This window comes from Anolis carolinensis, chromosome 6 (genome assembly GCF_035594765.1).
Source record: "Anolis carolinensis isolate JA03-04 chromosome 6, rAnoCar3.1.pri, whole genome shotgun sequence".
NCBI lineage: Eukaryota > Metazoa > Chordata > Lepidosauria > Squamata > Dactyloidae > Anolis > Anolis carolinensis.
In genome coordinates this window covers 3,687,361-3,699,839 of record NC_085846.1, presented here as the reverse complement: position 1 = coordinate 3,699,839, position 12,479 = coordinate 3,687,361, and the positions used below count along the sequence as shown (strand labels likewise).

General features: G+C 42.4%; 1 protein-coding gene across 5 annotated transcripts in view; it reads right to left on the bottom strand.

Annotated features, from left to right (window-relative positions):
* The window catches only part of ephb4 (EPH receptor B4), a 114,695-nt gene that overhangs the window by 11,115 nt on the left and 91,101 nt on the right, over nucleotides 1-12,479 (bottom strand). For all 5 annotated transcript variants that reach the window (XM_062957444.1, XM_062957448.1, XM_062957445.1 and 2 more), the window contains 6 exons: nucleotides 11,562-11,686; nucleotides 8,330-8,486; nucleotides 3,751-3,853; nucleotides 3,342-3,412; nucleotides 947-1,060; nucleotides 614-861 (listed from right to left, as the gene is read on the bottom strand). In XM_062957444.1, the coding sequence (XP_062813514.1) occupies nucleotides 614-861; nucleotides 947-1,060; nucleotides 3,342-3,412; nucleotides 3,751-3,853; nucleotides 8,330-8,486; nucleotides 11,562-11,686 (818 nt within the window). The remainder of the gene's footprint in view (nucleotides 1-613; nucleotides 862-946; nucleotides 1,061-3,341; nucleotides 3,413-3,750; nucleotides 3,854-8,329; nucleotides 8,487-11,561; nucleotides 11,687-12,479) is intronic.

Here is a 12,479-nt window from a genome sequence, read left to right as displayed (position 1 = left end):
ATTGGGATGGGAATAGACCCTGTGTCTATATCAAGTTGACAAAGGTACAAAGTGCAATATAATAATATTAATTATATATTAAATGTAATATTACTAATAATATTACCATATAATGATGTAGTACAATATAGTAATTTAATGCTTATATTGTGCTGTGCTAATAATATATTGTATGTTCATTTGATTTGTAAGCCGCTCTGAGTCCCCTGCGGGGTGAGAAGAGTGGGATATAAATGTAGTAAATAAATAAATATAAATAAATAAGTGAGACTCTACTGTATTATTATTATTATTGACACAACGACATTGTATGACACAGCAAACAAGATAGATATGCTGGATTTCGTTTCGCAAAACCACAAGTCGAACACTTCCCAAGTGTCTAGGACTGTGTGATGTATTTTCTGATGATGTGTGCAGATCCCAGTAGGGTGGCCTTTTGCAGTTGGCAGATGGTGATTTTGTCAATGTCTATTGTTTCCAAATGCCGGCTGAGATCTTTTGGCACAGCACCCAGTGTGCCCATCACCACCGGGACCACCTGTACTGGTTTCTGCCAGAGTCTTTGAAGTTATTATTATTATTATTATTATTATTATTATTATTATTTTACCCGCAGGAAGGAGTCGAGGGCCCCGTTCTCCATGAACTCGGTGACGATCATGACGGGGACGCTGCTGGTGATGACTCCGTCCAGGCGGATGATGTTGGGGTGCTCGAACTGCCCCATGATGCTGGCCTCGCTCAGGAACTCCCGCCGCTGCTTCTCCGTGTAGCCCCCCTTGAGCGTCTTGATGGCCACGTAGATCTCCTTCTTGCCGGGGACCTTCAGGAGCCCGCGACACACCTCCCCAAACTCCCCTGCCAAGGAAAGAGGCATCTTGTGAGTGGCCAAGAGGGTCTCCATACAAAGGGAAGGCCTCAGGAAGGGCCCGACCCGCCTTACCTGCCCCAATGACTTCCTCGATTTTGACATACGAGACGTCAATCTCCTTGGCAAACTCCCGCACGGCTTCGTTGGGATCCTCATAAGTGAAGGGATCGATGTAGACTTTGGTGCCTGAAGGAAAGACAGACAGAAGCGGTGGCCGAGTTAGGAAGGCCTGGGGAAGTTGGGGGTTTTGAATACTCAGAATCCCTGGCTATTGCAACTCCTCAATGTAAAGCCTGGGACATGAAAGATCGACAAAAACCTCTTCTGGCTAAATTAGTATTGGTTGGTCTCCTTGATTTCGGAATATTATTTATTTACAGTATTTATATTCCGCCCTTCATTCTCACCCCGAAGGGGACTCAGTGCGGATCACATTATATACATATAGGGCAAACATTCAATGCCCATATACACATAGAACCGAGACAGAGACAGACGCAGAGGCAATTTAACCTTCTCCTGAGAGGATGTTCGATTCTGGCCACAGGGGGGAGCAGCTGCTTCATCATCCACTGTAACCGCACTTCCTCATTCCAACGACGTAAATTAGTTAAATTTGCCTCCCCCCTTTATAAGTGGTACCTTATTTCCTACTTGATAGATGCAACTATCTTTCGGGTTGCTAGGTCAGCAACGAGCAGGGGCTATTTTTTATTTTTTAATTGACAGGTGCTCACCCCGCCACGGGCTGGCCTCCAACTCATGACCTCATAGTCAGAGTGATTTATTGCAGCAGGCTGCTCACCAGCCTGCGCCACAGCCCGGGATATCTTGGAAAGGAAACCAAGCCCAAACACAAACTTCATGGATGTTCCAAAATCACCTTATACCCTGAAGTTCATTTTATACCCATTAGTTTTAATCATTTTATGCATGAGACAAAATTGGTGTAAACGGAATCACCCAAAAGCAAAAATGCGCATAAGTGCAATTTAAAAGGCGGGCTTTCAAAGCAGAAAAGTGTTTAAGAACAAGCCAGGGGGTGCTATATAATTATTTCAATTATTTTAACAGTTTTTATTTAAGTGATCTTAATTGACATGCTTGGAATAATTGTTGGTTTGAGTCTGTTTTAATATTTATATGTCACAGGTTTCAAATTGCATTGCTTTTGAGGTTGTAAGATTCTTTGGGTCTCAATTAAGAGAGAAAAGCAGTGCACTTTGTTAATCTACCATGACTACCTCATTGTTTTTAATTCTATGTTTTTAGTAAGTGTGTTTCATTTTTTTTGGTTAATGTTTAAATATTATAATTGGTGTATGTTATTGTTTACTGATGTACTGTACCATTGTTTTGTTTTGTATTTGATATTTCTGTGAGCCGCCCCAAGTCCCCTCCGGGGGAGATGGTGGCGGGATATAAATAAACTTATTATTATTATAAATACATATAATTATAAATAATAACAATAATAATAAATGCTCCAAAATTTAAAATAGTAATAAAAGACTCAAAAATTGAAAATAATAATAATAGGTTGCTGTGAGTTTTCCATTCCTCTGGAACATGGCCATACAGCCCGAAAAACTCACAGCAACCCAGTGATTCCGGCCACGAAGGTCTTCAACAACAACAATAATAATAGCAGCAATATTTCAGAGATGGGGTGCTCAATCTATAAAAAACGCTCCGCCCACTGAAGTCTGCTAGGCCCCTCCCACACCCCATTGGGCCCTCCCACTGAAACTAGCTCCGCCTCTAATAATAATAATAATAATAATAATAATAACAACAACAACAACTTTATTTTTATACTCCGCCTCCATCTCCCCAAAGGCGACTCAGAGTGGCTTACATGGGGCCAAGCCCGAATAAAAACAGTAACAATATAAAACACAACAATAGACAAGAGACATGCACAATTATAAAATTTAAACATTACCCAATAAAAATAAATGACAAAAACTTAATAAAAACATGGATTAAAATGGAGAGGTTGTAAAAGTAGACTGGGTAAGGTGCACCATATAAATATTGTAAACACGAGGTGACTGATAAAGTGCTGCAAATAATAACAATAATAATAATAATAATAATAATAATAATAATAATAATAATAATAATATATTCTGGCTCCCCCCTGTGGCCAGAATCGAACATCCCCTCAGGAGAAGGTTAAATTGCCTCTGCGTCTGTCTGTCTCTGTTTGATGTGTTGATGGGCATTGAATGTTTGCCCTATGTGTGTATAATGTGATCCGCCCTGAGTTCCCTTCGGGGTGAGAAGAGCGGAATATAAATACTGTAAATAAATAAATAAATAAATTTATTTTTATAACCTGCCCCATCTCCCCGAAGGGACTCGGGGTGACTTACATGGGGCCAAGCCTGGAAGTGCCAATTGGGATGGGAGTAGACCCTGTGTCTATATCAAGTTGACAAAGGTAAAAAGTGCACGCACTCACCATGTCCAATCAGGTATTGTCCTGGCTTGTCCGCATATTCCGCCTCTCGTGACCTGGAGGAACCCTGACGCCTGCCAATCAAGAAGGAAGACACGCCCATCAGACACGCCCTTATGAGCCCCTCCCCTACATTCATTGGACAGAAGAACGGAATAGGTGAAGATGACATTGTTATGCATCTCCAGGTTCACTCTGAATGAAGGCAATGCTCTCCTAGTCTTATCTTCAGAGGCAGATACCCAGCGTGGACTCCCTCCGAGGCTGAGAGACCGCCCAATGGGTTTCCGTGGCCGAGCAGGGATTCGAAGCGTGGTCCAGAGTCCAACGGTCCAAGAACAACACCCTCCCTCTACTCCCTCCTACTTCCCTGGTCCCAGCAACCCACAGGATTTGGACGGCCCATCCTTACCGGAGGCAGACCACGGCGACGATGACCACGGCCAGGACCAGGAGGGCCCCCAGGGCTGCGGTGCCCACGATGAGGGCCAGCTTCTCCGTGCCTCCGCCCAGCTCTGCAGGAAGGCCCATGGGGAGGAAAGAGGGGCACAGGGTTAGCATTGGGGCAAAGCCAGGGGAATGATTCAAACGCAGGGTCAGAAGGGAAAGATGGAATATTTTTGCTTCTCCCAGGACTGCAGAACATATACAATCCTAGCATGATTTGTGGTTGACCTCAACTCAGGGCAACCCGCTGAAGGAGAGACCTCCAAGTTGCCCCATCATCCACAGCCTTTCTCAGGTCTTCCCAAGTCAGCCATGGCTTTGCTATAATCTATGCAGCACAGGCTGATTTTCTTCTGAACTTCTTGTGTTGTGCTCCAATGTAGGTTTGCAATGTGATCTCTAGTGCCTCTTCCTCTCCTGAACGGTGTTAAGATATATCTTGCTCTCTCTCTCTCTCTTTAAATCTCTATGGTTCAAATGGTTCTTCTTTGAATGAATCTGTCATGCCTCCCTTTCTTTTATCTTTTTCTTCTGCGCATAGTTTCAATATTCAATAGAATTGTTTAGCTCCTTGTTTTTAACATGTGATGTATGTATTGATTGTATGACTGCTTTTCATGTTGATTTTACAATGTGTAAAAATTTTTACAAAATTTGTCACTGTTTTTATTATTGCTGTGAGCCGCCCCGAGTCCCTTCGGGGAGATGGGGCAGGATATAAGAATAAATTTATTATTATTATTATTATTATTATTATTATTATTATTATTATTATTATTCTATTGACTTCTATTTGGGATGCATTTTCTACACTGAGAAATAAAGACAACAAAGGATTCCCCCAGGCAGGAAGCAGCCAAGCTTTGAAGCTACAAGGCTATTTAATGCTAATCAAGCCGGCCAATTGCAACGTTCACACTTGCCTCGAGCAGACAAGAGTTCTTTCTCCCACCTTGGATATTCCACAAATATATAAACCCCACTTGCCTAGTTTCCAACAGACCTCACAATCTCTGAGGATGGCTGCCATGGATATGGGTGAAACATCAGGAGATGCTTCTGGAACATCCTGGAAAACTCACAGCGACCCAGATATGAATACAGTTTGACTCTGCCCAAATTTATTTATTTATTTATTTATTTATTTATTTATTTACAGCATTTCTATTCCGCCCTTATTTCTCACCCCGAAGGGGACTCAGGGCGGATCACATTACACATATAGGCAAACATTCAATGCCTTTTAACATAGAACAAAGACAAACAAACATAGGCTCCGAGCGGGGCCTCAAACTCATGACCTCCTGGTCAGAGTGATTCATTGCAGTTAATTGCAGCTGGCTTGCTCTCCCGCCTGCGCCACAGCCCGGGCCCGAAGTGCCGTGACTCAGTGCTATGGGATCATGGAAACTGTGGTTTCATATGGTCAGTAGCCCTCTCACCAAGGAGTGCTGGGGCCTCGCCAAGCTACAAGTCCCAGGATTTCATAGTCTTGAGACATGCCAGTTAAAGCGGTATCAAACTGCATTAATCCTACAGTGCAGATGTGCCCAAAGTCCTTCCAAAAAGAACTGCCTTAAGGAATCCTTACCAAAGGAAATTCTGTTTCTTGGATTTCTTTTCAAAAGCTTAAACTTGGAGGAAAAAGCCCCGCTGGGATCAGGCCGGGACAGGCCCACCTGACCCATTCCTCTGGAGCGCTAAGGATTAGCATCAAGCCAACAGTGAGGTCTCTCCATTTCCAAGGCAGCGGCAGATGATGGATTAATCCCTGGCAGACCTGGGGGGCCTCTAAGCCTTCCAGCAGATCCCACGTTTAATCGGCAAAATAAGGGCCGGGTTTTAATCCTGCAGCTTCCAACATATTTGTCTATGATCCGTTTAGAAAGAATCACAGAAATATTACTGCTGTAGTTGTCACTGTCCTCCTGCCTTTTTCCCAGTTCAAGATTCCACGGTTAAGATGAATGCAACTTTGAAATTCGTTATCATGGAAAGTATTAAAAATACAACCTAGCAAAAGATATTGGTCAAAACCTTATGTCTAAATTTTGTAATTATGAATCTGTATCTACAGCTGGTCCTCCACATTTATTTGTTTATTTTTATTTTTATTTTATTTATTATTATTATTATTATTATTATTATTATTATTATTATTATTATTAGGATGTTGTATGTCTTTCGGGCTGTGTGGCCATGTTCCAGAAGTATTCTCTCCTGACGTTTCGCCCACATCTATGGCAGGCATCCTCAGAGGTTGTGAGGTATACCTTTCCAATGCTAATTAGGGTGATTAACTGAAACATTAGCGCTGGCTTCCAACTGACAAAGGATTCTTGTCACACTCTGGACTCTCCACAGATATATTATTTACCTTCCTTGCCTAGTTTCTCCATACCTCACAACCTCTGAGGATGCCTGCCATAGATGTGGGCGAAACGTCAGGAGAGAATACTTCTGGAACATGGCCACACAGCCCGAAAGACATACAACATCCCTGTGATGCTGGCCATGAAAGCCTTCGACAACACATTATTATTATTATTTAGGCATTTGATTACTGTGTTGACCATAGAGTCATGCTGGAGGATCTAGAGAGGTGTTTTCTCTGTTTACATTCCTGGAGGGGATCCCAAGAGACATCTAGCCTAATGCCAGCCAAAATCATCACTCAAATAACACATAATCCACATCCCCATCACAAATAATATTTGAAGATTCGTATTATGGGTAGTACAGGTGAAAATTCTGTACTCTCAGATGTTCCTGGACCATAATTTCCACCACTTAAACATTAATAAGATGCCATCTAAACATTAGGAAAGCTTTTCAACATGGAATAGGTTTCGTGGGAGTCCAGTGGAATCTCCTTCTCTGGGCGATTTTAAGTAGAGGTTGGGTGACCATCTATTGGGAAGCACTGGCTGGCCCTTTAAGGTGTCTTCCAACTCTTAAGATACTATCTATCCCAAGCATGGGCAAACTTCGGCCCTCCTGGTGTTTTGGACTTCAACTCCCAGAAATCCTAACAGTCTACCAAATTTCCTGATGGTCAGAGCTGTTCAACATGGAATAGGTTTCCTGGGAGTCCAGTGGAATCTCCTTCTCTGGGATTTATAGTAGAGGTTGGATGGACATCTATTGGGAGGGTTTTGATGGTGCCTTCCTTCATGGAGGAATGGAGTCAAACTAGATGGCCCTTGGAGGTTGAAGTCCAAAACACCTGAATCCAAAACACCTGGAGGGTCGAAGTTTGCTCAACAGCAATACGTGTGAAAAAGACATTGGAATCCTCATGGACAATGTTAAACATGAGCCTACAATGTGATGCGGCTGCAAAAAAAGCCAATGGGATTCTGTCCTGCATCAATAGGGGCATAGCGTCTAGATCCAGGGAAGTCCTGCTCCCCCTCTTTTCTATTCTGCCTTGGTCAGACCACGTTACCTGGAATCACACTGTGTCCAATTTTGGGCACCGCAGATGAAGGGAGATGTTGACAAGCTGGAAAGCGTCCAGAGGAGGGCGACTAAAATGATGAAGGGTCTGGAGAACAAGAATCCCTATGAGGAGCGGCTTAAAGAGCTGGGCATGTTTAGCCTGCAGAAGAGAAGGCTGAGAGGAGACATGAGAGCCATGTACAAATACGTGAAGGGAAGTCCTAGGGAGGAGGGAGGGAGCTTCCTTTCTGCTGTCCTGGAGACTAGGACACAATGGAACAATGGCTTCAAACTACAGGAAAGGAGATTCCACCTGAACATCAGGAAGAACTTCCTCACTGTGAGAATCATAGAATAGTAGAGTTGGAGGAGACCTCATGGGCCATCCAGTCCAATCCCCTGCCAAGAAGCAGGAAATCGCATACAAAGCACCCCCGACAGACGGCCATCCAGCCTCTGCTTAAAAGCTTTCAAAGAAGGAGCCTCCACCACAGTCTGGGGCAGAGAGAGAGTTCCACTGCCGAACAGCCCTTCTCACAGTGAGGAAGTTCTTCCTGATGTTCAGGTGGAATCTCCTTTCCTGTAGTTTGAAGCCATTGTTCCGTGTCCTAGAGCTGTTCAGCAGTGGAACTCTCTGCCTCGGAGTGTGGTGGAGGCTCCTTCTTTGGAGGCTTTGAAGCAGAGGCTGGATGGCCATCTGTCGGGGGTGCTTTGAATGGGATTTCCTGCTTCTTGGCAGAAAGGGGTTGGACTGGATGGCCCATGAGGTCTCTTCCAATTCTACTATTCTATGATTCTATGCTCATGCCTGATCTATCCCATCTTTATCTATCTATCTATCTATCTATCTATCTATCTATCTATCTATCTATCTATCTATCTATCTATTTCAGGTTGGACTGGATGGCTCTTGGGATTCTTCCAACTCTAGGTTTCTACGAGTCTATGATTCTACCAGGCCTTAGAAGAAAATTGATAATTTAGTCCAAAGTCATCCAAGAGCCAGAGGTGAAAGGAGAACACTGCAAAGCCTCAGCAATGGGACACTTTTTCATGTGAGCAAAGGGAGAGATACCGCCATCTCTAGAAGGTGGGCCACTCACCATTGCCTTGGGTCTGGAAGGCACTTTCCGGTCCAAATCCGCCATAGCCAGCCTCGGATCGTGCTCGGACCTGGACGCCATACGTTGCTCCTTGGCGAAGGCCGGTCAGGGTCACTCGGCTCTTGGACGTCTTGACAAACATGGGGCCCCCGACGCCCTGCGGGAGAAGCAGAAGGGTCAGGCAAGGCCTCCTTTAAGGGGCTCAAGCAGGAGCCAGAGCCGAAACCACAACACAACCTGGTCCAAACTTAGCCAAATTCCTTCCCTTTCCTTTTCTTCCTTCTTTCCTTCCTTTCTCTTCCCTTCTTTTTCTCTCTTCCTTTCTTTTCCCTCCCTCATACCTTTTCCCTTTTCATTCCTTCCCTTTTTTATGCTCCCTTTCTCTTTCTGTCTTTCTGTCTTTCTGTCTGTCCTTCCTTCCTTCCTTCCTTCCTTCCTTCCTTCCTTCCTTCCTTCCTTCCTTCCTTCCTTCCTTCCTTCCTTCCTTCCTTCCTTCCTTCCTCTCATACGCATTACCGTTATTTCCCAGTGACATCATAGAGGGCCACTTCACCTATTAACAGTCTTTGTGATACAAACAAGCATAAGTAAAGGTAACCGTTTTCCCCTGACATTAAGTCCAGTCATGTCTGACTCTGGGGGTTGGTGCTCATCTCCATTTCTAAGCCAAAGAGCCGGCGTTGTCCCTAGACACCTCCAAGGTCATGTGGCTGGCATGACTGCATGGAGCACCGTTACCTTCTCCCCAGAGCGGTACCTATTGATCTACTCACATTGGCATGTTTTCGAACTGCTAGGTTGGCAGGAGCTGGGGCTAACAGCAGGCGCTCACGCCGATCCCGGGATTTGAACCTGGGACCTTTCAGTCTGCAAGTTCAGTAGCTCAGTGCTTTAACACACTTTGCCACCGGGGCTCCTCTACAAACAAGCATACTTTGACTTTTATAACCAGAGACGATACCATAAGCAATTCCATTTTATCAATTTTAGAGTTTATAAACTCCAGTTTGGAGGAAAAAGCTGTACAGAACAAACAGCAATACAGTGTTCCTTCACTTCTTCGCGGTTCACTTTTCGCAGATTCCCTGTTTTGTGGTTTTTAATAAACTCTAAAAGACTATTATAAATCATAAAAAATTACAATTTACAGCCTAAGGAAGAGAGGAAGGAGAAGCCAAAGGGTGAGAAAAGGAGCCCAAGCGGCAACAGGAGTAGAAGAAGGTGACTTATCAACACACGATTGGTTGATAAAGACTTAAAATAGTGTATAACTACTAAAATAATGTATATAGCATCCCTACTTTGCGGATTTTCACTTATTGTGGGTGGTCCTGGAACCTAATCCTAGTGATAAGTGAGGGAACACTGTACTGTAATTCATTTATTGCTATTCATAACATTAATTATTGATGCTATTGTCAATAATAAATGCAATTATTATCAGCACTCATTAGCATTTGCTGAAATTACTGCCATATCATTATCATCACCATACTGTAATTAATAAGACTATTCTGAGTAGCCCACCTCAGCAGATTTTATCCTTGTAGTTTCCATCCATTTATGATCAGCCGACACTTCTTGGACTGCAACTCCCAGAATCCCACTCGGAATTTCCTGGATGGCTTTTGGAAGCCAAATCTCATAAATATAACTTCCTCATACTCTTACTCTTACCGCAGCTTTCAAAACAAAATTCTCATTCTGGGTTTTGAATCTGGAGCCCCATTGGCTTCCTTCTCAATGAGGGCTACATCTACACTGGAATATCAATGCAGTTTGACATTACTTTGATTGCTATGGCTCAATGCTATGGAATTTGGGAGTTGTAGTTTGGTGAGGTATCAGTGCTTTTTGGCTGAGAAAGACCTTGTAAAACTACAACTCCCAGCATTTCATGGCATTGAGTCATGGCAGTTAAAGTAGTGTCAAAACTGTGTTAATTCTACAGTGTAAATGCACCTTTTGTTGCCCCCCCCTTCATTTTGCAGTGATTTTTGAAAGGGTCCTAAGGCTTGAAAAACCTGTTTGAAGTTCTAGAGCAGGGGTCCCCAAACTTTAGAAGCAGAGGGCCGGTCCACAATCCTTCAGACTGTTGAGGGGCCGAATTATCATTTGAAAAAACAAAACAAATTCCTATGCATACTGCACATGTCTTATTTGTAGTGCAACAACAACAACAACAACAACAAAGCAATACAATATTTAAAAATGAAAACAATTTTAACCAACATAAACCTATCAGGATTTCAATGGAAAGTGTGGGCCTGCTACTGGCCAATGAGATAGTCAAGTTAATTAGGATTGATGTTGTTGTTGTGTGCCTTCAAGTCATGTCAGACTTTGGCCGAGCCTAAGTCTAAAATTAATTATTTATTTACTGCATTTATTTACTACATTTATATCCCACCCTTCTCACCCCGAAGGGGACTCAGAGCAGCTGTATGTACACACAATATATTATATTATTAGCATAACACAATATTAGCATTATATATTACTATATTGAACTATACCACTATACTATTATATAATATGTAATATATAACATATAATTAATATTATTATATGGCATTACTATTAATATTATATTGTATAACATAATATTATTATCAATATTATATGTATATACAATATATTATATTATTAAAACTGATATAAAAATGTTATATTATAAAACTGAGGGCGGGGGCCAGGTAAATGACCTTGGAGGGCCGCATCCGGCCCCCGGGCCTTAGTTTGGGGACCCCTGTTCTAGAGTCTTCCAAAAAACTAAAAAATCATTGGATTGAAATTAAGCAGGATTAACTGTCATGAGACAAATTCCAAAATTAGACCAGTAATGCCTTCAAATTAGGCCAACCTCAAAGGTTTGCAGGTATTTTGCACTGCATTTCGTTGGTTGCATTTATTCTAAGATAAGAGTTGAAATTTCAATGTAATGTTGCTTCAGTCAAGGAACGGGTGCAATTTGACAACATTTTAACCAGACATGGCTCAATGCGATGGAATCCCGTGAGTTGTAGTTTGATGAGGCCTCGGTGCTCTGATGCTCTGACACAGAAGACTAAAGACCTTGTAAAGCTCCCAGGATTTCATAGCAGTAAGTCATGGCAAAGTGCTATCCAACTGCATTAAATCCACCGTGTGGATGCACACAACAGGCACCTCTTCTCCCTTTCTTTCTTTCTTTCTTTCTTTCTTTCTTTCTTTCTTTCTTTCTTTCCCTCACCTTCTCATAGTACTTGACCTCGTAGTCCAAGATGGTCCCAGTGGGCGGCTGGACAGGTGGCCAGGCCAAGGTCACCCCATTGGGACTGACAGACGTTTGCTCAATCTCAGAAACTGGCTGCGGAACTGGAAAAAGAAGAAATGGCAAGCATGAATCCAAATGCAATCGGTATTACAGTAGAGTCTCACTTATCCAACATAAACGGGCTGGCAGAATGTTGGATAAGCAAATATATTGGATAATAAGGAGGCATGAAGGAAAAGCCTATTAAACATCAAATTAGGTTATGATTTTACAAATGAAGCACCAAAACATCATGTTAGACAACAAATTTGACAGAATAAGTAGTTCAATACGCAGGAATGTTATGTAGTAATTACTGTATTTACGAATTTAGCACCAAAATATCACGATATATTGAAAACATTGACTACAAAAATGCGTTGGATAATCCAGAACGTTGGATAAGCGAGTGAGACTCTACTGTATTTACGAATTTAGCACCAAAATATCATGAGATATTGAAAACATTGACTACAAAAATGTGTTGGATAATCCAGAACGTTGGATAAGCGAGTGCTGGATAAGTGAGACTCTACTGTATTTGTCTCTCTGTGTGTCGAAAGCGCAGGCAGGAGACGTTTGCCTAATGTTTGTAAACAAATCCCTATGATTTAGGATTTCTGAACTGCTAAAAAGCCTGCAAAAGAACCTTATTCATTTACAAAACTACATCTCCGCTGACTCCATAGTATTGAGTCACAACAGGGAAAGTGATGTCAAACTGCATTAATTCTACTGTTTGGAGGCATGACATGCTTAAGTGTGGCTCTTTCGAAATATCTTTGCTGTTCCATTTTTATAGTATTTTATCGCTCTGGGTTCATTTCTCCTTCCTGAACTTTATCAAATGTTTAT